Here is a 26974-nt window from a genome sequence, read left to right as displayed (position 1 = left end):
CGGGGGGTCCCGGACGACTCGGCGCCGTGACAGCCCTGGGAGGGCTCGCCCATTGCCTGGGGCAGGAGGGGGCCCGCGGCGCCCCCGAGGAGCCGTCCTCGCGCGCTCCCCGCCGCGGCCCCCGGAGCACCGGCCTCCCCCAGGGCTCTCCTGCCCGGTCGCACCGCCCGAGAGACCGAGCGAGAAAAGAAAAGAAACAAGTCAGCCCGGCGGCCCCACGGACGCAGCGCAGCCCCGCGCCCAGCGGGTTGGCGGCCTCGGCGCGAGCGGCCCGGGCCCCGCGGGAAGGCGCTCGGCTCCCCGGGAGGAGGGCGGGGCGGGGCGGGGCGGGGCGGGGGGAGGGGCGGGCGCCGGCCGCGGGGGGGCGGGGGGGCGGGGGCCGGGCCGCCGGGGGAGCGGGGGGGAGCGGGGGGGCCGGGCATGCCGGCGTTGCGGGCTGCGCCTCGGCGGGCCGCGTCGGGCGATGGCGCTGCGCCTGGTCTGCGACTTCGACCTCCGGAAGGACGTGCTCCCGGGGCTGCGGGCGCGGCGGGCGGCGTCGTTGGCCTCGGGGGCCCGAGGCGGCGGCCCAGGTGCGGGGGCGCGGGGCGCGGGGGCGGGGGGGGCGGGCCGAGGTCGGAGGGCGCCCGGCCGGGGCGCGCGGCTGCTGGTAGCGAGGCCGCCAGCCCGGGGCCCGCGTCGCCGCTCGGGGTCACCACCAGGGGCGGGGGGGGGGGGGTGCGGGGGCTGCGACGGGGCCCCCGCCGACGACGGCTCCTCACCTGGGGGCTCGGCCCGCCCCCGCGGGGCTCCCGCAGCGTGGCCCGGGGCCAGCAGGCAACCCCCCCGAAGATGCCCAACAGCTGCGTCGTTTGTCCTCCCGGGTGTGAGGCGTGTCCCAGGGAACAGCGTCGGTGTCTTGGGGGACACGCCCCTGCAGATGTGAGGCGCGAGGGGCAGGGGGCTGCTCCCGGGCTGTGAGCCGCCTACGGCCTGCCGCTCCGCACCCCGGGACGCCCCTCCAGCAGGACACTCTCACCCCGGGACGCCCCCACCCGGGACATCCTAACCCCGGGACGCCCCCACCCCGGGACACCCCCACCCGGGACACCCTAACCCCGGGACGCCCCCCACCCCGGGACACCCCTACGCCGGGACACCGTCACCCCGGGACGCCCCTCCAGCGGGACACTCTCACCCCAGGACGCCCCCACCCGGGACACCCCCCACCCCAGGACGCCCCCACCCGGGACACCCCTCACCCCGGGACGCCCCCACCCGGGACATCCTAACCCCGGGACGCCCCCCACCCCGGGACGCCCCCACCCGGGACATCCTAACCCCGGGACGCCCCCCACCCCGGGACACCCCTACGCCGGGACACCGTCACCCCGGGACGCCCCTCCAGCGGGACACTCTCACCCCAGGACGCCCCCACCCGGGACGCCCCCCACCCCGGGACACCCCCACCCGGGACACCCTAACCCCGGGACGCCCCCCACCCCGGGACACCCCTACGCCGGGACACCGTCACCCCGGGACGCCCCTCCAGCGGGACACTCTCACCCCAGGACGCCCCCACCCGGGACACCCCCCACCCCAGGACGCCCCCACCCGGGACACCCCTCACCCCGGGACGCCCCCACCCGGGACATCCTAACCCCGGGACGCCCCCCACCCCGGGACGCCCCCACCCGGGACATCCTAACCCCGGGACGCCCCCCACCCCGGGACACCCCTATGCCGGGACACCGTCACCCCGGGACGCCCCTCCAGCGGGACACTCTCACCCCAGGACGCCCCCACCCGGGACGCCCCCCACCCCGGGACACCCCCACCCGGGACATCCCAACCCCGGGACGCCCCCCATCCCGGGACACCCCTACGCCGGGACACCGTCACCCCGGGACGCCCCTCCAGCGGGACACTCTCACCCCAGGACGCCCCCACCCGGGACGCCCCCCACCCCGGGACACCCCCACCCGGGACATCCTAATCCCCGGGACGCCCCCCATCCCGGGACACCCCTACGCCGGGACACCGTCACCCCGGGACGCCCCTCCAGCGGGACAGGCCTCCCCCGGCCTCCGGCCTCCTCGGGTCACTGGGGCACCTCCTTCACACTGGGGGCGCCGGGTTTAATCTGTCACCAAGTTCCTTCGTTTTGGCTTCGATGAGGGAGAGAACAGTGACATTTGAACTTTTCCAGCATTAATCAATCGAAACTTTAAAGTCGGGGAACTCTGTGATAGCTCGCATCTTTTTCTTTTCTTTTAGAGAAATTTGCTGTAAATAATGATGCTTCTCAAGGCTTAAACTGGGCCCCGGAGCTTCCCCCCACGCGAGCCGCCACGCACCTGGGAGGCCTTCACCTCCACCTGTGCGCGCCCCCTGCCTCACCCCTGCGCTTTTCCTTAAACTGCGCAGCCTGCCCGGAGGCTGTTTTCGCAGGGTTTACCCTTCGAGCTACAAGTTCTCGCCCTGCCTCCCTTCTACCTTCACACCGTCCCATGTCCCATGGCTTTAGCAGAACTCTTCGTAGGGTTGCGTGTCTTGGCATGTTGGTTATTGGTTCCAAATAAGGAGTCCTGGTAGCTCAAGGCTTGGGTTTGCTGTAGTGTCCTAATTAGTAAAGTTTTGCTTTTTGGGGAAAAAAAAATTTAAGTCTCCTAAAGAGGTTTTTTGGTTTTAAGATTTTACTTATTTATTCAAGAGACACAGAGGGAGAAGCAGGCTCCATGCAGGGAGCCCGATACAGGACTCGATCCCAGGACCCCAGGGTCACGCCCTAAGCTGAAGGCAGACGCCCAACCTCTGAGCCACCCAGGCCTCCCTACTAAAGAGTTTTTGAAGGTTTAGCTTTTTAAAATACACTGGCCTGCTTTCCACTACAAAATAGTCCTTCGGCCAAGTCTTCATGTCATAGAGCTAAATGGCAGGTGTCTGTAAATGAAAAATTAGGTGAAGTGTGAAATGCCACAGTCGTACATTTCAATAATACGTGTTGTGATTGAAAAGTTCTACGTGAACCAGTTAGGCTTTAGCTTCCTGGGCCTTTCACTCATCTCTGAAGAAGTATAAGCTTGTGTGTTGACATTCCGCTAAACAGCAGATGAACTTAGGGCCTCGCAGATAAACCTGCTAGAAATACCAGCTTTTTTCTAATCTCGGTAGTATTTCGCTCTTTGCAGAGCACCTTGGCAAGATGATTAGCCCTGTCAGGCTAAGAGAATTGTTCCTCCTGATGATCACCAGTGGGTGGTAGCTCAAAAGAACACGGTTAATTCCTCTCCTATAATTGGTAGCACTGGCAGGGGAATCTGGGATTCTATTTTATGTCTAGCATGGCTGTGACTCCACACATTTGGCAAATTATTTTCCATTCAAAGCCTCAGCTTTTCAAGTGTAAATTATAAGTAATTATACCATTGTAATGTCTCCTCTCTGCACATTTGCTGTCTAGATTTGAAGCCTTAATATTTTCACATCAACAGATACAATTGAAGATTTTTTAGCGATGCTAAGTAATACTAAGTATGACATATTCCTGGCAAAATAGCCAGGGAGCTGGGCTAAGTTCGCCATGGAAATTCAGCACCTGTGAGGTAGTATTTTAATCAAGCAGGGTTTAAAGAGTAAGGAGGCCAGATTTGGTTACTATACGTGCTTCTGGTTCGGAGTTGAACTTTGGGAAAATGATCTCTCTCCTGCAATAAATGGAAAAAATATTTCTTTTAAAAATTAAAATGATGGGGCATCTGGGTGTCTCAGCGGTTGAGCGTCTGCCTTTGGCTCAGGTCGTGATCCCGGGATCGAGTCCCACATCGGGCCTCCTGCGGGGAACCTGCTTCTCCCTCTGCCTGTGTCTCTGCCTCTCTGTGTGTGTCTCTCATGAATAAATAAAATCTTAAATTTTTTTAATAAAAACTAAAATGATATAGCAAAGAAAACTTTGACACTTGTAAGCTATAAAAAACAAAAACTAAAATCGTGTACCCACCTTTAAGTGGGCAGCCTGGGTGGCTCAACAGTTTAGCACCACCTTTGGCCCAGGTTGTGATCCTGGGGTTCCGGGATTGAGTCCCATGTCGGGCTCCCTGCATGGAGCCTGCTTCTCTCTTTGCCTGGGTCTCTGCCTTGCTCGCTCTCTCTCACTCTGTGTCTCTCATGAATAAATAAAATCTTAAAAAAATAGAACAGTATCAGGGGCGCCTGGGTAGCTCAGTTAGTTGGTTGAGAGTCCGACTCTTGATTTCAGCTCAGATCATGATCTCAGGGTCATAAGATGGAGCTTTGAGTTGGGCTCCACACTCCATGTAGAGTCTGCTTGAATTTCTCTCTCCCTGCCCCTCTCCACTTGTGCACATCTACATTCTCTCCAATCAGTCAATCTTAAGAAAATAATATCAAGACTTTTGAAGGCTTTTGCATCTCCCAATCTGATCCTATTTCTCTATCCTTCATCTCCCAGTGGTAACAGCCATTTAAACTTTGATCTTATTTGTAGTTTTAACCTATATGTATATCTCTCTGTGCAAAATACCACTTGGTCTTGCTTGTTTGTGAACTTTAAATGAAAGAATATTATTTTCTATTTTGCTTTTGTTCCTTCTCAGTATCCATGTTGACTGCTGTAGGTCATTAACTTTCACTGATGTGTAGGATTCCATTGTGTGAATATACAACAATATGGTGACCATGGAGATGTACTGCTTAGATTTCCTTTCAAGGAAGAGCTTATCCCAAGTGCTCTCAGGTGGTCAGTAGATACATTTCAGCCTTTAGCCACTTTAGGGATGGCCTCCACAGAGGACTTTCTCGCCAGGTGTCAGGACATTTTGGGTGTGGCTCACATTTAATTAGGGATTGAAGTGGGGTATAAAGGCCTGGCTATTTTGACTCAACACAGAACAACTTTGACAACCCATTTCAGTACGAGAGACTCTCCCATGGGGGATTCCAACCTTACCCGAGGTTACTGCCTCTTGACTTCGCCCACTTCCTCCAACAGGTGTTAATCCCATTTCACTGAACATTCCCTGGTAAATACCCTGGATACTAACCTGTCTCAGAGTGCTTCTGAACTTTGCTTATCCTTTTTCTAGTGGTGATATTTGGGAAGTTTCTGGGGTTTGCTATTACAGCCAGTGCTTTCACTCACTTCCTGGTGCATGTCTCCTGGTCGACACATGTACACGTTTCTCTAGGATGGATGTCTAACTGGAGTTTCTGAGTCAAAGGTTATGTACATCTTCACTTTTCCTGGGTAGTGCCCAATTGTTTTCCAAAGCTGTGGTACTTATTAACAATCCCGTTTGTGGTGTAGAAGTGTTTTTGTACTCTGTATCCTCACAGACTTGATATTTCCACATTTTAAATTTTTGTCGAATGGGTGAGTCTAAATGTTACTGCATTGTGGTCTGAGGTTTAGCATCTTTCTATATTTATCGACCTTTCAAGTTTCCCCTTTTACGAGATGTCTGTTCATCCTGTCCATTTTTCTATTGTGGTTTGTTTTTTAATTTTAATGTAGCCTAATTTATGAGTCTCTTCCTTTTTGGTTTGTGCTTTTTTGAATATTTTAAGCAATTCTCTCCTATTTAGAGGGCACGAAGAGATTTTCAAATTAACTTCTAAAAGTTTTGCTCTTTGCATTTTGTTTTTTTATTCCATCAGGAATTTCCTTTTGTGTGTGACATGAGTTAGTAATCAAACGGGACACAAGAGCCTTCAAAAGTCTTGATGTTCTAATTTTAAGCTGGGTGTGGGTAAATGGTTTTGTTTCATTGTTATATATAAACTTACATGTGTCAAAATATTCTTTTGTAAATTGTATTGGTTTTCTATATTAATAGTTCTCATATTACTAACCAGGTAACTCTACCTCTTCTCATTGACAGCAAAACCATTTCTGTCACATATCAAGTTTCCACATATGTGTGGGTCTCCTTTCTTGGGTTCTTAATTTTGTTCCTTTTGTCAACTTAAGAGGAAAGCATCTTAACTATCTTTATGATAAGTCTTAATAACTGGTAGAGTAAGCCTGTGCACCTTGTCAGTCGTCAGGACCATCTCTGCTATCCTATGCCCTTTGCTCTCTCACATACATGTATTTTGGAATCTGCTTATCAGATTTGACCAAAAAGTCTGTTGGAATTTTGATTTGAGTTGCAGTGAATCTAGACATCAACTTTGGGAGAATCAGCATCTTTACCATATTAAATCTTACAACTATGAATCAAGTATGAGTTACTATTCATTTAGATCCTCTTTATGACTCTTAATAAGTTTTAGAACTTCTTCCATGAAAGTCCTACACACTTTTTGCTAGATTTATCTCTAGATTGTTGTTATTTTATGTTGCTTCCATAAATGGCACACTTAAAAACATCACATGTTCTAGCTGTTATTGGTATGTAGCAATGCCATAGATTTTATATATTAATTTTTTATCCAGTGCTTAATCTCCTATTGCAATGTATCACTTTCAAGAAAGTAAGAAAAAAGTCTGTGGTATGAAAGTTGTCTAAGGTTAAGTGTCATATGTGTTTAAGACCAGAAAGGATGTAGATTTTCTGGTCTATATTGTCTGCTTTGAATACTCTTGGACCTGTGATACACCAGATTGCTTCATCTTTCAAAAACTGTCATCATTCATCTTTACTAGGGAAGCGATGTATTTTATCAGGTGACTGATACAAGAGTAATGTATTTCTGTTGCCTCCTGTATACCATCCCCACTGACCGATTGTGGGGGCCTGGCATTGACATGTTGTTTTTATTCATTGTTTCAGGATTCTCTTGCTACTGTCTTTTTCACTTTCCCTCCTCCTACCTTTCTAGCCACCTTTTCTACTTCTCATATTTTTTTGTTGCTTCTTAACTCATCACCCCATCCTTGCTTTTTTTCATTCTATTCAGAATATGGGTGTAAATCATATAATGATATTCACTATATAAGTTTAGGAATTATAATATCTGGTAATGTTGAGCCATGGACTTAGGTAAATTATTTACAGAATAGATATGTCATGGGTATAATCCTATTTTAGCACCTCCTGATCTATATATTAGGAATTAATTCCAATTTTTGTATAAGACTGTGAGACTACTCTCCCCACCTGCACTCTTCCTAGTATGGTCATTGGAAGACAAGAAATATTTTTATCTGGTTTTTGTCTCAAAGTAGTTGGGAACAAAATTTACACTTTTGGCAAACATCTTCCTATAAAGCGAAATCTCTTGTATTTGGCAAAGATCCTAAAATGGACAAGAGTATCTGACAAACCAGCTCTAATTTTACATGAGCTGTGACTTACCAACATCTTTAGTATTGGAGTACTGTCCTTTTTTTAAATAGGTTTACTTATGCACGTATCTACATTTTTTCTTCATGAGCTCTGAGGACGCTGAACTGTAAAATTAAACCACATTTCCTCATTTGAATTGCTAAACTTCCTCCTCTGGACTTTCCAGTGATGAACTACTGGGAGAAGAGTCAGAATGAATAAGCAAAGAGGTGATTGAATACTTCTTTTAAAAGAGTGTGTCTAAACCATGAGCAACTAACCCGGGGAGGAAGGGCTGATAGGCTAATAGTGTGTGGTGAGACACTGGTCTCTGGATTTCCAACATTGCCAAATTTGTCTAATTCAAATGTCCTTGAGATGAGAATCATGCACTTAACTACAGGATTATTTTAAGACTACAGTTATTACTACCTAACAGATCCACGAAGGCATTATCTTTATTATTTATTTCAACTTGGTCTATCATGGTTACATTATAAGCTAGTCCCGGAAATGCTATCTAATGACTATTGTTTAATATGTAATATGAATATGTAGCCCAGTGGTTCTCAACCCTGACTGCACATTAGAATCACATGGGGAATTTAAAACACACACACCTTGGAGACTGGGCTTCTCACCAGTGCAGGAAAATCAAGATATTTGGGTAGGTCTTGGACATCTAGGTACTTTTAAAAGCTTCTCCCTAATCATTCTAACCCAAAGCCAGGGTTGGGAACCACTGGTTTAATGAAACAGGCATATATAATTTGTTGTCATCTGTACTTGGGGATTTTTTTCTCTTAATTGTTAGTGTTTTGAAAATAGATGTGCTTTTGCAAGTAAATTGAACTTTCTTAGCAAGATTTCTTGTAAAGGAGTTTCTTATCTTAGCTGAAACCTTTTAAGTGTGCTTTCGAGAGGGTCTCTCCCAGTATCCCTATAATCTTGAAAGAAAAAAAAAACTTCTCAAAATATTGACATATTGCATTCCAGAAGTTTTGAGTCATGTGCAGGATGAACAGAAACTCCCTGAAATTCTCTTGAGATGTCTACTAAGGCTACCTTAAAGGATTTTTCAGTAATTATCCCTTGTCTCATTGTAAGCATGATATGGGAAGCTTAGTTCATTCTGTTCACCTTTTTCTTGGTTTGAGATTAGTTTGTGCCACTTTTTTCTACATGATATTGGCCAAGCATCTGAACCTCACTAAAAATTGTTTTCTTAATACAGCAGCCTGTAATTCCTGACACAGTGTGGATGAGAGAAATAAATTTGTAAATTGTTAAGTGCTATTTAGCAGTAAGTTATTGACTCATTATTGTCCTAAGAGACTAGGTGATTATTTTTTCATCAGTGGAAAGTGTGTCTGACAGCTCAATAAACATCGAAAAGTATATATGCTGGTATTGAAATAAAAACAGCACTTCCCCCCTCTCCCTTTACTCCACTCCTAGAAGATCCAGGCAGCTTCTTTCTGTGAAGGATGGAGAAGATGATGTCAGGATGATTCCTAAATTTTCTATGAAATCTGCTCTTTGTCTTTTGAAATGTTTCCCACCCCCAATTCCAGTGCAGGGGTCCAGGTCACCACCAATTATCTTTTTTTTTTTTTATGTATTTATGATAGTCACAGAGAGAGAGAGAGAGAGGCAGAGACACAGGCAGAGGGAGAAGCAGGCTCCATGCACTGGGAGCCCGATGTGGGATTCGATCCCGGGTCTCCAGAATCGCGCCCTGGGCCAAAGGCAGGCGCCAAACCGCTGCGCCACCCAGGGATCCCTATCTTTGTTTTTTTATCCTGTTTTCTTTCTTTCTTTCTTTCTTTCTTTCTTTCTTTCTTTCTTTCTTTCTTTCTTTCTTTCTTTCTTTCTTTTCTTTCTTTCTTTCCTTCCTTCCTTTCTTCTTTCCTTTCTTCTTCTTCCTTCCTTCCTTCCTTCCTTCCTTCCTTCCTTCCTTCCTTCCTTCCTTCCTTCCCTTCCTTCCCTTCTTCCTTTCCTTTCTTCTTTTTTTTTTTTTTAGAGGAGGAAGAGCAGACAGAGTAGGAGAGACAGAGAATCTTAAGCAGGTTCCACGCCCAGCACAGAGCCTGATGCAAGGCTCTATCTCTATCATGACCTGAGCCAAAATCAAGAGTTGGTTGCTTAACTGACAGCTTCCCAGGTGTCCCCTATTTTTTTCTTTTAAATCAGGAATGCAAAGTGAAGTTTGCTCTGAGTTATAGGATAGTTTGCATATGTTTTATCTGAATATTGGACCTTGTCATAGTCAACACAATATTTGAACATCTAAAGCATTATTCATGTGTGGGGAAAAGGAGTCAAGTTTAATCAATTTAATTTTGAGGAAATTGGGGAAATATGCATTTCTCTCCGGTTAATGATGATAATTATCAAAGCTGCATCTACTAATGTGTAAACCCTTTAATTGTAGAATTGAGAGAAGTATACTAAATTTTTAGCTGAAAGTTGATGGTCAATTAACTTACAAGTTAAATGTTTTTGTTTTTTAAGATTTTATTTATTTATTCATGAGAGACACACAGAGAGAGGCAGAGACATAGGCAGAGGGAGAAGCAGGCTCCATGCAGAGAGCCCGATGTGGGACTCGATCCCTGAACTCCAGGATCACGCCCGAGCAGAAGGCAGATGATCAACCGCTGAGCCACCCAGGCGTCCCACAAGTCAAATGTTTTGTGTAAAGACTCTTTTCTCTCTCTCTCTCTTTAAAGATTTTATTTATTTATTAGAGAGAGAGAGAACACAAGCAGGGAAGAGGGGCGGAGTGAGAGGGAGAAGCAGACCCTCCCTCCCCACCCTGCTAATCAGGGAGCCCAAATCAAGGCTCAATCCCAAGACCCTGGGATCATGATCTGAGCCAAAGGCAGGCTGCTTAACCGACTGAGCCACCCAGGTGCCCCAAGAATCTTTTTATCTTTAAATCAAAATATGGCTTTCATACAGAAAAGTACACAAATCACAAGTGCATAGCTCAGTTGATTTTCATAAAGTGAAACTCACCCATGTAACTAGCACTCAGAGCAGGAAAGAGAAATTTAATAGAACCGTAAAGGTCTCCTTCATGCTCCTTTCCAGCAGTCACTCATCTAGCACCGTAGATTCATTTTGCCTGCTTTTGAAACTTATACATAAATCAAATCATAGTTTATACCTTTCTTGGGAGGGGGAACAACCTGGGCTTCTTTTGCTCAGCTATTTATATTGTACATTATAGCAAGTTATTCATTATTATTGTACAATAGTCCATTGTTTGGATATCCCACAATATATTTATTCTTTCCTTGATGGATATTTTGGGTTCCCAGTTTGGCTATTATGAATCATAGTGCTATAGAAATTATTTGTGTCATTTGTCAAAATATGTGCATATATCCGTTGCAATATATGTACAATTCCTGAGCCATATATGTTCAGCTTCAGTAGCTACTGCAAATTTTCCAATCTACATTCTTGTTAACAGTGTATGAGAGTTTCAGTTGCTTCACATTTCTTGGCATCATATAATATTAAAACAATAAGGATTTGTATTGTAATCTTTAGGGTAACTAATAAAAGAATAGCAAAAGAATGTATAATTGACAATAAGTAGGAGAATGAATTAATATGATTTTTGATTAAGCCAGAGGAAGGCAAGAAAAAACAATTGAGTCACATGGAATATAAATAGTAATATAATTGATAAAAATCCAAAATATCAGTGATTAAATGTAAATAGACTATTTTAAAGGATATTGCTTGTGTGTGTGTGTTTTTAAAGATTTTATTTATTTATTTGTGAGAGACAGAGAGGGAGAGGCAGAGACACAGACAGAGGGTGAAGCAGGCTCCCTTCAGGGAGCCTGATGCAGGACTCAATCCCAGGATCCTGGGATCACAACCTGAGCCAAAGGCAGACACTCAACCACTGAGCCACGCAGGCGCCCCATAAAAGATATTGCTTGTAAGACTACAGATCTTAGATATAAGGACACAGGAAGAGTAATAATAAAAGAATAGGAAAAAGCTGTGTAAGCACTAACCAAAGAAAGCTGATGTTGCTATACTGATATCAAAGTAAACTTAAAAGCAAAAAGAATTATTAAAGATAAAGGACATTTTGTAGTAAATAAAAGGGTTAACTTGTCCAGCTCCTGGCTAAAAAGCTATGTGTGATTTTTCAGGTGTAACCATATGCAATTGCGAAAGCTTTACCTGGAAGGCCTCATGGGGGAAAGCCACCCTCCCCAAACCAGACTTGGTGAATAGCCAGTGCACTGCAGTTCCTGAAGGGAGTTGTAGACAAGACTCAGGGCCCCCTGGCTAGACATCATCATATCCAAGGTTGCATTCTCAGCCCAGGTGCCTTCATTCAGGGGCCTCTTTATCAAAAGCCATCAACGGAGACCTTCTGAAGTACCTCTGCTGAGACTACCTCAGTAGGAAAAGGGGGGGAACCTTGAAGATACTTCTTCTCCACTTTGACTCAGTACTTTTCCACTCTTAGGTCTTCTCCCTCTCCCTGCAGTGGTGTGGACTCTCTGAGCCCCGGAGTCCACACCACCACACCACTGCAGGAGCCTTCTGTTGAGGGCTTCTTCAGCAGTTAGACTCCCCACTTCCCTGTTGATCTACCTGAACCCTCCACCAGCATGTCATTCCATGGGGGAAATGAACTGTGATGCTGGTGCCTTCTCTGGTATGGACTCTTGCTTATACTATCATAGCAAGTGTTAAAAGGCTTGACTGTAAGTTATGTTTTTATCTTATTGCAATAATCAACTACTCAGACACCAGGCAGTTAGTTCTACTGAGTTCCTGATAGGTTAATCCACCAGGAAGCAATAACAGTTCTAAGTTTTTATGCCTCTAACAACATAGCTTCAAAATACTTAGAGCAAAAACTAATAGATAACTTAAAATTTATTGAAGTATAGCATACACACAGAAAAGTATATGGGTTAAGAGAGTATGGCTCAGTGAGTTATTGCCAAATGTGTTGTTGGGTATATCGTATGGCCAACACATACAGCATTACCAGCACCTCAGAAGGCTCCTTTGAGATACCTCCCAATTACTAATCCTTTCCTCTTTCCTAAAGGTCACTACTATTCTCACCTCCGACACAATAGATTAGTTCTGTCTTTTTTAAAACTCTATATAACAGAATCATCAGTATGTGTTCTTTCGTACTTGGCTTTCCACTAATATTTGTTAGATATGTTTTTAAACATTCCCTGTTGAGGCACTTGGGTGGCTCAGTTGATTAAGCATCCAACTCTTGATTTCAGCTCAGGTCATGATCCCAGATCATGAAATTGAGCCCTGGGTTGGCCTCCATGCTGGCTGTGGAGCCTGTTTGAGATTCTCTCTCACTCTTCCTCTGTCCCTCTCCCCTACTCACGCACATGGTCTCTCTCTAAAAAAAATAATAAATTTAAAAGTAAATTTTAAAAATTCCCTGTTAAGTATTAAATTGCTATTATTATCATTTTAGGTATTTTAGAAGATAATTATGAGAGCTTACGTATACTGAATGTTGAAAGAAATGGAAATATTATTTATACCTATAAGGTATGTCTGTATTCTTTTTTATTGTGTAAGAAATAGAAATATTTGTACTATAAGGTATGTCCTTTTTTTATTGTGTAAGATATGTGTAACATAGAATTTACTACTTTAACCATTTAAGTTTTTTTTTTTTTTTTTTTTTACAAAATTTTATGCTATATCTTACTGAGAGGTAATGAATAAGACTTGTTGGCACTTAACCTTTTACATGACTCTTTTATTTTGTGAGATTAAATAAGGTGATTGAAATTCAGTCTTAATGTTTCTTTTTTTAAAATACGAACCAGATACAATGTCTGACACAGTGCTCAAATTTTTTAAGTGAACAGTTCAATTTTGCAGAGGAAAAAATGCTAAGTGAAAGATGTTTAACCCTAATTAAAATGTAAGGATTTATCTCAGAAAATATTAAATATAATTCCTCAACATCATCTGTTTAGACTTCAGTATGCTCAGACTTTTGAGGCATTATTGTTTTCAATGTTAAGTGTTCTAAGGAATGAAAATGTAGCTTTACTGATAACTTTACTATAATAGTGGAACATGAGAGAATAATTTCAGTGGCTAGCTTGCTCTGCATATGTGTATTATTCTATTTATTTATTTGCTAAAATGTTATTTTAAGTTGGGGCACTTGGCTGGCACAGTCGGTGGAGCATGGGACTCTTGATCTTGGGGTTGTGAGTTTGAGCCCCACGTTGGGTATAGAGATTACTTTCATAAATAAAATATTTTTTAAAAAAGTAATTTTAAGTTGTATTCTATATGTGTGCTGCATTTAAAGAATTATATGATTCAAAAAGTTTTATTTACAGGAATATCATGGACTTGTTGTAGCCACTCCCAATCTCTATCATATATATTGTCTTAAAGAAATAAACCCAAGTACAGAAAGATTTGCTCCTTTGCTAGGTTCTACTACCTCCTAGAAAGGGTCCCCAGATTGAGCTGTACACTCTTAATCCATTTCACTTTTTAAGCCCATATTACTAGCTGACATAAGTTTGGTCCCTTTCTGACATGCTACCTTTAGCATGTACTTATTGGTAATACTTATTGTACTTATTGGTAATATTGACTGAATTATTGCAGGTTTAAGATTAATAACATCCTAATTTCCTAATCAATGATATATAATACATATCTGGTTAATTTTTTTTAAGGATGATAAGGGAAATGTTGCCTTTGGATTATATGACTGCCGAACCAGACAAAATGAGGTAAAAAAAAAAAAAACATAAATCTTAGATACTCATTAGTTATTGCTTTTAGAGTTTTTTCTTCTTTCTGCCTCCTTTTTGTAGTTACAGATTCTTATTTCATTTTCTAAAAATTTAGTTTTTCTTTGTTGGCCTGCCTTCTCTCTTTTACCATCTCTTGATGCCATTATCTTTAAAGATAAATAAGTAAATGAAGTGTAAGGACTCCTGAACCAAAATATCACTTGAATCCTTTGAGATTTAAGCAAAGTTGGCTCAAATCAATTATCCAATATTCTGTAGGAATGTAGGAAGTCCAGTGTCTTCTAAGATTTGTGAGCTCCCAGAAGTTTAGGATCTCATAATGACCTCTGGTTATGAGTTCTGCTTCTCTTTAACCCTCATTTTTCTTGCTTCTCAAGGATCCAGATATAGAACTCAGCTTCCTTTTCTTAATTTTTCCCCACACCACCCACATAGGACATTGGTTTATATGACAAGCTTATCTAATTCTTGGTGCAAATGTGAGGGAGTCATTTTGTGTCTAGGTAAAAACAACTTACAAACATTAAGGGAGTAAGAAGTCTATAAATGTACACTGACACAGAAGGTTCTCCAAAATATACTGTTATGTGAAAAAAGCAAGTTGCCAGAATAATATATTTATGTTTTAAGACAACTATACCATATATATATATGTGTAAATATATATTAAAAACTTGTTTAAAAAAGATCTGGAGGCTATCGAGTAAATTACAAACATGTTTCCTTTTGGAAGGGAGTTCATATGGGGTGAGCATAGTGGAGAGCTTTGACTTTTTATTTGGTGGTGTTTCATGTTTTAAACACTGAGCCTATGTTCATGTGTTATTTTATAATTAAAAGGGTAAAACACTAAAAGTTAAGTGTATACTTCCATGATTCTTCTTGTAAATTAGAATGCCTCAGAGCAGGAGTCCAAGGAAACCAAAATGTCTCACATGAATTCAGAGCCTCCTTATTCACTCAAAGTTCACTTTTTCTAATCAAGCATTTCATGACTTTTCAACACTTTTCATCAACTTTGGGCCATAGGATTTTAGTGTGTTCTCAGTGCTTTTTTTTTTATTTTTTATTTTTATTTTTTATTTTTTATTTTTTTTTTGCTTTTTTTTTTAATATGCAAGTACTAATTACCTTCCTAATACTCTCGCTATGAGTTGTTTTTTCTTAACCTGTTCTCTGTCGAGGTCTAAGACTCTTCATCTTTTCTTACCCTCTGAAGGTATTCTAAGAGAGTTTGCCTAATATAACTGTGATTGTCTTCATTTCCTCAATTTGCATATCATATCCTCCTTCTGCATGACCATTTTCATTTTCTTTAATATTTAATAAGGAAATGGAATCTTGCAACACTTCAAACATCAAGAAAATTATTAAAAGGGCAAGTAAAAACAGAAGATTACTTTGCCAAGGCTCTGAATATGAGTTTTATAGGAGATGGGCTTGATAGTCTCTTAGACATAGTTAATGATATCATAGTTAAGTAACTTGATTAAAACTTTACTTGTCTCAATAATTATAATAGCTGACATCTAAGTGCTTATTAGTGGCAGACATTGTAATAAGTGCTTTGTATGGATCATCTGACTTGATCCTTCTAAGGATTTCATGAAATAGGTATTATGATTTTTATTTTACTGATGAGAGAATAGAAAAATGAATAACTTGTCTAAGGTTACACAGCTAGTAAGTGGCATCATCAGAATTTGATCCTACATCTAGCCTGTCTCCAGGGTCTAGGTTCTTAGCCACTAGATCATGTTGCCTCATGGTTAAGCTTCAGTGCCAACTATGGCCTACAATTGGAAACTTCTTTCTTAAAAAATAATCTGAAACTTCTCAGTATGGATAAACTGGTTAATTAATGGTTCTTTAATAGAATGTCTTGCCACCATGATACCTGTTTCAGAGCTAATTGGGAATTTGAATTCTAAAATTGTTCTTTAATACAAAACTCCAAATTAAAAAATAACTTTGTTTTAATAGCATCTCTATACATTTGAGAAAGACTTGCATGTCATCAGTTGCTCTATCAACAGTGAGAGAACTTTGCTTGGTAAGTTGAATTCTTTTATTGCTACATGTCAAGAAGTAAACTACATTTGTTGAGTTTCAAAGTATTGGACCTTTGCAATATTTGACTATCCTATACCAATGATTTTCTGGGAAAAGATGCTCTTGGGAGATTAATTTCAAAATATAAAAGTCTACTTACAAAAAAAGATTTTTTTTCTGCATTACCTTAATCATTCACTGACAGATTCTTGGAGCCCTTAACTTTTTTCAGGTATAAAGTGGTAAACTAATCAGCCACTGCATGGATTCTTTGTTAATGGATTATTTTTTCTTTTTTCATTAGCTGCAAGTTTAGTTCATTCTGCTAAAGAAGGAAGAAAGAATGAGCTTCAACCAGGTATGAAACATAAAACATCTTTATGAATAGCTTTTATCTCAGAATGAAAAGGCAAAGGCCATGTCAAGCATGAAAACGTTTTTTAAATTATTTTTTGAAGTAAACAAAGTACAGAAAATAATGTAATAGTGAATAGAAGTATTAGAAAGCAATTAGCACTTGCAGACAGAGCAACACTGAGGAAAAACTAGAACCCTATGATCAGAAGCTGGTGTAAAAGGCTGGGAAGGGGGTGGTATTCCTTCAAGAATATCATTTTTTTTCTTACATCTGGTAAGCAGTTAACTGATACATAATATATTGTGAATAATCTACCAATTCTAAATAAAAATTCTCATTTGTCAAAGCCCACTTTATAATTTATTGTCTTTGTAATATTCTTTCCTTCTTTTTAACATTCCATATCCCCCATCTGTCCAGAACTCAACAAGTAAGTGCATGGAGTGGGTCAGGCACTTTGCATGCCGCTGTGGATAAAATGTTATGCAAGACAGGTGTGGCAGTTGCCCTCGTGGTGAGCTGTCGAGGCTGGTGGTGGGTGGGGTGTGCCATGGGGCATCATCTCATCTTCAGTGGAGGGTAATAAGCCCTGTGGGACCAGTTTTTCAATTTACTGAGAGAAGTGTGGACCTTTACATAAAATTTTGTTAAATGTTGGCTCAAATTCTTTTAAAAAATTCTACTTGTTGCCCTTATTGCCTACTTATCTACTTATTGCCCTTATTAAAAATGCCTTGTTGGCCCTTACTCCTTTTAGCCTCAGGAATTCCTTATGCTGGTAAACCCAATAGAACCTATATTCCTTATGTGATGTTTACCAACTATGCCTAATTGTGCTGCAGAAAAATGATAATTATGTACATTATAAAATATATGTTCAAAAATATATATGTTCAGACCAACTTTATTTTAACTTTTATTAAATTGAATCCTGTTCAGGGGGTGCCTGGGTGGCTCAGTCGGTTAAGTATCTGACTCTTGGTTTTGGCCCAGGTTGTGATCTCAGGGTCACGAGATCAAGCCCCGCATCAGGCTCCGAGCTCAGCAGAGAGTCTGCTTGAGCAGCTCCCCCTCTCCCTCTGTCCATCCCCTCTGCACATTCTTCCTCCCTTTCTCTCTCTCTCTAAAATAAATACGTCTTAAAAAAAATCCTATTCAGGTCTGCTTACTCAGTCTTTGAAGTTTGATACACCTCTAGTGAAATTATCTGATCACATCTTTAAGAATATCAGAATGGACATTGTTAAGTATCATATTGGCTTCCTGATGTTTTATATCTTCTCAGCTCACCTTTTATGCCAGCTGCTGCGGTAAGAGCCAGATCTGCCCAGAGCTAATTTGACAGGCAGGGCCTTAACTCAGCCTCTCTGCCTGCGTCTCGTTTTTTTGCCCAGCGCCTTGGGAATGTCTCTTCACTACTTGCACGTGTGCCACCTGGAAGTATGGTCAGAAAGGATTCCCAATAGGACAAGCCATGACCATGGAGGGGCCAGGGAGCTGAGGGGTAAATACTCCCCTTTCCATCCCTGAAATGGACCATTCTGAGGTGTGCTCCATGCAGCTCTAGTCCCAAGGTGGTCATAAATTTGATAAGGTCCCCTTACTGGTGGATTCTTCCTGTTTCAACGCTCTCCTGCTTCCTCATGCCACTCAGGGCTAAAGTGATCCAGTCCCCTGAGATTACTTCTCATCTTAGTTTGCATTTTCCCTCTAAGTAGAGCCTGAGGCAGGCATTTGAATGCAATTAGTTTATTTGAGGAATGATCCTAGGAAGCACTATGTGGGGAGCATTTAAACAGAGATCTAGGGATCCCTGGATGGCTCAGCGGTTTAGCGTCTGCCTTTGGCCCAGGGCACGATCCTGGAGTCCTGGGATGGAGTCCCACGTCAGGCTCCCGGCATGGAGCCTGCTTCTCCCTCCTCCTGTGTCTCTGCCTCTCTCTCTCTCTCTCTCTCTCTCTCTCTTTCTCTGTCTATCATAAATAAATAAATCTTTAAAAAAAAAAAAAAAAACAGATATCTGAAAGAAGGGAGGGAGCAAGCCCGCGACTGGGGGGAAAGCACATTTCTGACAGTAACAACAGCCAGCACAAAGGTCCTGAGGCCAGAGTGTACTAGGTGGACTCGCTGATCAAGGATAGTGAGGAGGCCGAATGAAAAGGGGGCAGAGCAGAGTGGTATGAACTGAGGCCAGAGGAAGACAGGCCTGAAGTACACCTAGATCCGTGGAGACCCTACAAGGCCTGTGTTCAGTTAAGATTTCAGAAGTGATGTGACCAGAAAGCACTGTAGAATCCATTATGGTGTTTTATTCTTCGAACAAATGTCTTGGAAAGCCTTATTTTATCTGCCCATGAATGACCTGATAAGCCATTCGATTATAAAATGTAGTTTGCCTGGAGGTATTATTTCACACTCTATTGCTTATGAAGAGATTTTTCCGTTGCAAGTAAACTGTAACATCTTTCATATGAACAAGATAGGCTTTTTGGTCCACACACTTGCCAACACAGTTTTTATCAATAGTGCTTCTCTTCTTGGCTTTGGCCATGGCAGATTAATATTTTGTTTAGAAAACAGTAAAAGGGGGGATGTCTGGGCAGCTCAGTCAGTAGAGCATGTAACTCCTGATCTCAGGGTTGTGAGTTCAAGTCCTATGCTGTGTATAGAGCTTACTTAAGAGAGGGAGAAGGAGGAGATGAAAGGGGAGGAGGGGGAAGAGGAAGAGGAGAGGAGGGAGGGGAAGAGGAAAAGGAAGAGGAGAGGACCGGATCTAGCTGCCTCTTCTCCCTCCCCTCTGGAGTTGCATTTGCTGCAGGTCACAGTAGATCCCCGCTGGGCAGCTGTTGGGGTGGCCACCTGTGTTGGGCCCCTCTGCCACTGAGACTCTTCTGAGACTCCCTGTACCATTATAGTGAAGTCCTGCAGCTGCTCTGTGGCGCTGTGGTTTGCTTCAAGAGCTCCAGTAACCAGAGCTGCTTCAGAACTAGGCACTGCTGGACTCTTCTAACTTTGTCATCATTCACAACATGTGTCTTCACCTGGCTCAGACCAGATTCCTTTGCCCAGTGTCTACCTGCCCACCCTGCCAATGCCATGCTAATCCCTGTGCTTTTGTTTTTAATATTTGTTCAATTTATTTAAACTAAAAAAATAAAACTGTTCCCTTGTTTCTCCCATTCTCCAACCCTCATCTCTTATGATTGCCAATTTGTTTTCTGTATTTATGAGCATGGGTTTTTTTTTTCTTTCTGGGAGTCCACACGTAGGAAAGATGATACAGTATTTGTCTTTCTCTGATTTCACTTAGTGCAATGCCTTCAAGATCCATCCAAGTTGTCACTTCTGTTCCTGCTGTCTCTACTTTCTGTGATATCCACATCCTGCCTGGACCTGCCTTACCCTACAGCGATGCCCTCCCAGGCACCCCTGACATCTGGATTCTCTAACTTCTGAAGACGACTTTAAGCACTCCATAGAATCATGAGATTTCATGACTGAAACTGACTAGATAAATGATCTGATTCTTTAGTTTTTGTTTTTTTCTTTAGTAACAAGGCATAGAAGCCTAGGAATGCATTGTCCTTTCTGAAAAATGTGTATTAGGTTAGTAGCAGAGTGTAAACCAAAACTGACATCTCTAGAATCCTAATCCAGAGTATGTCATGTTACACCATGAAATCACATGATATGTTACTGAGAGAAATGCCTGTTTGCACGGTTACTCTTATCATTATGCTTATTATATTAGTTAATTGTCCAGGATGCCTCTATAAAGGAAAGAATTAGTGTAGGAAGATGGCTTGTGTCCTTGTGTCCCATTTTAAAGTCAAGTGGATTTAGCTGATAGCTGGTTATCAAATTTACTGCCAAAAAGTCCACATATGAGTAAAGTGATTCTTTACTTTTCTAAGGAGAAGATTCCCCACCTAGCCCCTAAAAAGTTTTTCCCCCAAATTGGAAAATGTAAACTTTTAGAGCAAGACATAAAATAGCCAATGTCAGCTTGTACTACTTAGTATATTAATTTAATTATACACACTTAATGTAAAATAACGTAATAAGGAAAATTGCTTTTTTTCTCATTCTTACATTTCACAAAGCATTTCTATTTTTCTTAAGTCTCTTTGACACTAATGTCTGTCTTCCTTCCTTCCTTCCTTCCTTCCTTCCTTCTTAAAGATTTTATTTATTTATTCATGAGAATACACAGGAGAGAGAGAGAGAGAGGCAGAGACACAAGCAGAAGGAGAAGCAGGCTCCATACAGGGAGCCCAACATGGGACTCCATCCCGGGTCTCCAGGATCATGCCCTGGGCTGAAGGCAGCGCTAAACCACTGAGCCACCCAGGCCACCTGACACTAATGTCTTTTTTTAAAAGATTTTTTTAAATTTAAATTCAATTTGTCAACATATAGTATAACATCCAGTGCTCATCCCATCAAGTGCCCTGCTTAGTGCCTGTTACCCAGTTACTCATCATCCCACCAACCTCCCCTTCTGTAATCCTTTATTTGTTTCCCAGAGTTAGGAGTCTCTCATGGTTTGTCTTCCTCTCTAATTTTTCCCCATTCAGTTTCTCTCCTTTCCCTTAAGGCCCCTTTCACTATTTCTTATATTCCACATATGAGTGAAACCATATGATAGTTGTCTTTCTGCAGTTGACTTATTTTACTCAACATAATACCCTCCAGTTCCATCCACATTGATATAAATGGGAAGGTATTCATCCTTTCTGAGGCTAATATTCCACTGTATATATGTGCACCACATCTTCTTTATCCACTCATCTGTCAAAGGACACCGAGGCTCCTTCCACAGTTTGGCTATTGTGGACATTGCTGCTATGAACATTGGGGTGCAGGTGTCCTGTCCTTTCACTACATCTGAATCTTTGGGTAAATACCCTGTAGTGCAATTGCTGGGTTATGGGGTAGCAAGATTTTATTTATTTGTGAGAAAGACAGCACACATAAGTGGGGGAAGGAGCAGAGGGGGAGGGAGAGGAAAGGGGAAAGAATCTCAAGCAGACTCCCCCCCTGAGCCTGGAGCACAATGCAGGGGTCAACCTCAGGACCCTGAGACTATAACCTGAGCCAAAGCAAAACCAAGAGTCAGATGCTCAACTGACTGAGCCACCCAAACACTTCAACACCAACGTCTTTCTTATTTTCTAGAGCCCCTTTTTTTTTTTTTTTTTTTTTTTTAGTTATCTAGCAGATTCACAAAGCTCCTCACCTTTACCTCTATCCCAGTTAAACAAGTATAGCCCTTTTGAACTGATATACAATCACTGGGATTTTTATCATAAGCTACAAGTATCATTGACCAAACAATATTTGATCTTCATTTGTTCCATCCTTATATCTTTGGGATCCCACGTAGTAACTCGCTGTCTTGCTTTTTCAGTAATATTTAAAAGGCATGTTTACAGAGATATCCAGTGCTTGTAATTGTAAGGCCATATGGTAGGAATTGTTTTACATTTTTTGCCTTTATTTTCTGTCAGTTTAATTTCTTAAATAGTGAAAATTGGCATTGATTCAATGCTGTGCTGTCCTGAAAATTGTACATTATTACTCAAAATAAAGTCATAGAGAAAGCACCTGAGAATATTAGACTCTGCAAGAACTCAGCTTTAAGGCAACTCCTTTTTTGAGGTTTAATCTTGGGGGAGGGGAACTCTTGGTCTAAATGTGGATCTCTGTGGTAATCCCATTGTAGCCTGTGTCCAAGGACTTCCTCCTAATTGCTATCTTTTATGTCATTTGCTGCAATGTGACACTGAGGAAATAAGTGGGTCTTTATCCACGCAGCTCTGCCACCATTCCAGAGGGAAGCCCTGTCCTCTTAATAGGGTCCGTGTACTGGAGCATGTTCATCCGCCAGAAATATCTTTATATTTTCATCCACAAGTGATATTCATTCATGTGCTGCAGAACTGGAGTGGTAGTGAATGGAGTCGTGTTTGCTTAGACTTAGGAGCCCAGAGGGCCTGTGAGGCTGTGCTAAGTGGCTGAGGAATGGTCAGGAACTCGCTTCTCACTCTGCGCCTATTGATTTCAACTTTGTGAGGTTTTCTTCTTTTGTCAAGGGTTTTAAGAACTGCCAAAGAAAATTTTAAGAAAATTACTTTTCCTCTTGGAATAACTAATACAATAGGTAACATATTTATGTTTTCAAAGTACAGACATAGGTGGAGAAGATAACGAATGACATTCTGGCCTCCTTTACTAAAAGCCTCCTTTCCTTTGTAGGATCAAAGTGCTTAACTTTGTTGGTTGAAATCCACCCTGTTAACAATGTGAAGGTTCTAAAAGCGGTGGATAGCTCTATTTGGGTGCAGGTAAGCGAGCAGGAGCAGGAGCACGATGTGGTTATCACTCATCTCACTAATCAAAAGGTGTGAAACCTAGAGGCAAAGGTGCTTATAAAGTGTTTTCACACCCATTATCACATTTAATCCTCAAAGCACTCTGGGAAACGGGTTTGGCTGGAAACATGGAAATTAAAACTCAACCTAGCTACTCTGTCTCCATTATAAACGGGTTTTCTGATCATAATGTAATATTCTTACTTGATAAAATGCTGACTCTCGACACATATCAGGTAAGTCTAAAAAATGGTTTATTTAATGTATTGCTTTAGTTGACAGAGTAAATATGAATAAATGGCTTAATCCCTGAATTTATCAACTCCAGGGAAGGATACAGAAGCGCTGTATGTATAGTGCAGGTGGACCATAGTCCGTCTTCATTACCTGCACACTCAGAGTTTGTGAATTGTACTACGCACTGAAATCTATTTGTAAACCAAAGTTGATTCTCACGGTGCTTTTAAAGTCATCTGCAGCCGTGTGCACAGTGGTGAAAAATTCGTCACTCAGCTGAGGTTCAACAAGGGTGACTGACACTGCCTTCAGGGTTCACTGCTCACACTGTAAACAGAGGTTGTTTAGTGCCTTAATTCTCACATGTTTGGGGCTCCTCATTGGTGATTGCACTATTTAAAATGTTCCCCGTGCATAGTTCCCAAGTGCTGTCTGGTGTGCTTCAGCACAAGAAGGCAGCAATGTGGTTGTAGAGAAAATATGTGGGTGAGATAAGCTTCCTTCAGGCATGAGTTTCTGGCGCGGTTGACCATGAGCTCAATGCTAACGGCTCAACAATATTTATTAAATAAGATGTCTTTAAATAGGAACACACAAAAGCAAAGCTATGTATTCATTGGTTGCTACAAATGTCATGACCATGCAGGAGCCCGGCCTCGTATTTCCCCCGGGAGCAGTGGTTCAGAATTCAGTGCATGCTGTTTGTGGTGATCCGTAGAATATGCCTGCCACAGGGGACACCTGACTGTTACATGTTCCTGCAGCGCTGTAGCATAACTTCCTTGTGGAATCTGAACTATCTGCTTCTTGTTCCCCCCACCTACTCCCAGCCTTGAGCCTACGGAGAGGATCTCCGCTTGCAGAGTGTCAGGAGAGGGGCCTCTCTCCCATCTGCCCCCTGCTTATAGGCAGGGCCTGGAGTGGAGCTCCTAGGCTGCCCTCCCCCTCCCCCAGGAAGCTGCTGTGTTTACACTGTCATCAGTACAGGGGTGACTGTGGGACACATCATACTTCCCTTTTCTGGCCTATTCTGGCTTCCTTAGCGTCTCCACCCAGGGCTGTGTAGGCAATGGAGACATTATGGAAAGATTGGGACAGCTAAAGGGAATTAATTAGAACATAAGGAAGGAATGAGTTTTTATGAGTATGTGGTTACACAACATTGTGAATATATTAACAACTGCTGAATTGACTATTTTAAAATAGTTAAAAAGGTGATTTTTCTCTTATGCAAATTTTGTCTCCACTTGAAAAAATTAATAGTACATGATGCATGACTGCTTTCCTAGGCCAAAGGGAAAGTCCCCCACCCAAATGAAGTAAAACCTGTACTTGTCTTGTGGACCCATCTCTGTTCCTAGCTCTGCCCCTTGCTCCTCATACCTCTGCCCCGGGGGAGAGAAAAATCCTGCAAACCTCCACCAAGGGCAAACTCCCACCTCCCTCTCCCCCTCCTGCTCCCCTTCACAGAAATGCCATTCACTGTCCACTGAGTTTAGTCTTGCCTGCAGTCTGTCTCCCTTTTCTTACCAAAACATTCATGGTGATCTCCAGTAGTACATTTCTACAAGGCTGTGTGTGCGGCCTTGACCTCCTTCATAGAGGAACTTTGGCGAGACAGTACTGGCTGGGGTTTGGATCCCAATCTGGTACTTTTGAAACTTGCCTACCAGCATGACCTGCATCTTCCAAATTGTTCCAGATATCCACCTATAGTGTATATCTTCCAACTATGAATATTAATAACCAAAGTCTAGCTCCATATTTGTGAAGATCAGTGTTGCCCTAATATGTTGTAATCTATATAGATTTCTACTGACACCGCAAAAACAAAACCAAATCTCACACGCTTTTATAGAGTGTGTCTGAAGCCTGTCTGTTTATAGTCTTACTTCCAGGCTTTGCTCTAGGGCTGCCTCGTCATAGAAAGGAAAACCATCACCACCTAAATGGAACTTTTGAAATCACGTTCCCACTGAGTGCCACACAAGACCCGGCAAAGGTTTAGGACTCTTCAGCACCTTCCTCCAGGTCCCAGTTCTAAGCAAGCATGCCTTGGCCACCTCTGGAGTCCCAAGGGAGGCCAAATCGTCTTCCGTAGGAGCATCTCCTTATTTTGAGGCACTGTTTGCTCTTCCATTATCAGTATGGTGCCACTCCCCTTTGCTTCTCCTCAACCCCAGGACACAGTTTCCTGTTTGATGTGCAGTTTCACAAATCAGGACATCCCAAGTTCTATATTACTTTCATAGCTGAATTCTGCACTGCTATCTATTTTATAATTTTGAAGTTTATGGTAGTGTTTTGATTTTCGATTCCAAAAAGGAAAACTTACAACAAACAATTTAAAAAATTTATCAGTCCTGTTTTCATTTTTCATTAGCAGTCCTGTTTCATTTCACTTTTATGAAAAGTTAGACACCAGGTAACCTATTTTGTCAAAATTTTTCGTAGTCTTTAGAGAGGCTGCCAACTCTAAAGTAGGGACATAAAAGGATTATGTTCTTTCGTAATGCTTTGAAGTTTAGAGGGAAAAACCAAAATTCACTGGTGGCTCTTATCTAGTAAGCTGTCTTTTCATGTTACAAAACAAAACTGCTGATTTATAGGTACCCTTTTGATGATGAAAGAATTAAGTCACTGGAGTCATCTCATGACCTCTTTTCCCTCATTGTCACAGCTCATAGCGCCAGGCCTGTGTTTCTGGCTGGCTGCTTTGTCCTGTGGGCTGGCACATAAGGGAGAGCACAGATAAGGAGTGGGGTGGATCAAGCCTTTTCTTCCCAGTGCAGTCATTCTATTATTTGAGGCTTGCAAATCCTCCACCACATGCCACATTGTGAGTCATTGTTCTTCTTGGAAAGTCCCGCTTTACGTTGTGCTTTGTCTCTTGGATGCGGGAATTTGGAAGTTGTAGAGCATACATTTGCTTGGTTCACAAATTAAATACTAGGTTTAGTTGCATAACAGATGTATTGATCACTTTTTTTGTGCATGTGAAATAGAACTTTCTGTACAGGTGTTGTTTATATTGTTTCTGAGTGGATTCAGAATCATGTATTCCAAAATAGGAAGCACCATCTCTAGAAATAGCTTATGCTTTAGCCTTACTGTTTAAATTAATTATGTTGGACCTGTCATGAATTTCCCCCCAGAAAAATCGGCTCCTAAAAGTATTCTTTTTCCTCCTTGTTTCCATCTGCAATGTGTGTATGTATGTGATTTATCTAACCTATTCTGTGGTTCTGAGTACCTACCTTCTATGGTATATAGTGATATAGTACAGTGATCAGACACTTTTGGAATATTTGTGTAAGCAAGGTTGTTGCTTATGATTTTGTGAATTTCCTCTTTACAGTTTCTCTACCCCCAAGTGGAAAGTCACCCTCCTCCAGAGAACCATCTGTTACTGATTTCAGAAGAGAAATGTAAGTATATCTTTTAGGTGGTCTATGTGAACTTCATGAAGGGCACATTTCTTGGTGAAGTATGGGACTTGACTGAATCTTCTAGATGTCCACTCACCAGTGCAACTGACCTTTGATGTCCACCTAAGACCTAGCACTCCTGTGGAAGGGCTTTTCCGTCTGCCCCCACGTCTTCCCTTAGGCTCTGCTCTGTTTCCCCATCCTGGGAATGATGGGCTGGCTCCTATATACATAGATTTCCACTTTTGTCACATGGTAGAGTGTAGTACAGTTGTGGAGGTCATTTTTACCTTCTTTAGTTCATCCTTCTTTAAGATGTCTGGCACCTTGGATAGAGAAAAGGAAAGGTATTAGAAGCCAGAAGAATTTGATGGCACAATTCGAGGACACATACATGGTCAAATTCAGGTAGAGGCAAATAAGAGTGGGACATTCTGTAATGAAG

General features: G+C 42.5%; 1 protein-coding gene across 1 annotated transcript in view; it reads left to right on the top strand.

The window, feature by feature from the left end:
* Nucleotides 1-440: 440 nt before the first annotated feature.
* Nucleotides 441-26974, top strand: part of GSAP (gamma-secretase activating protein) — an 83944-nt gene continuing 57410 nt past the window's right edge. Inside the window, 7 exon segments of the mRNA XM_038562789.1 lie at nucleotides 441-572; nucleotides 12763-12839; nucleotides 14000-14056; nucleotides 16064-16133; nucleotides 16437-16490; nucleotides 22749-22837; nucleotides 26460-26529. Of these exon segments, the coding sequence (XP_038418717.1) occupies nucleotides 464-572; nucleotides 12763-12839; nucleotides 14000-14056; nucleotides 16064-16133; nucleotides 16437-16490; nucleotides 22749-22837; nucleotides 26460-26529 (526 nt within the window). The 5' untranslated portion in view covers nucleotides 441-463.

Source organism: Canis lupus, chromosome 18 (assembly GCF_011100685.1).
Source record: "Canis lupus familiaris isolate Mischka breed German Shepherd chromosome 18, alternate assembly UU_Cfam_GSD_1.0, whole genome shotgun sequence".
Lineage (NCBI taxonomy): Eukaryota > Metazoa > Chordata > Mammalia > Carnivora > Canidae > Canis > Canis lupus.
This window is presented reverse-complemented; position numbering and strand designations above follow the sequence as displayed.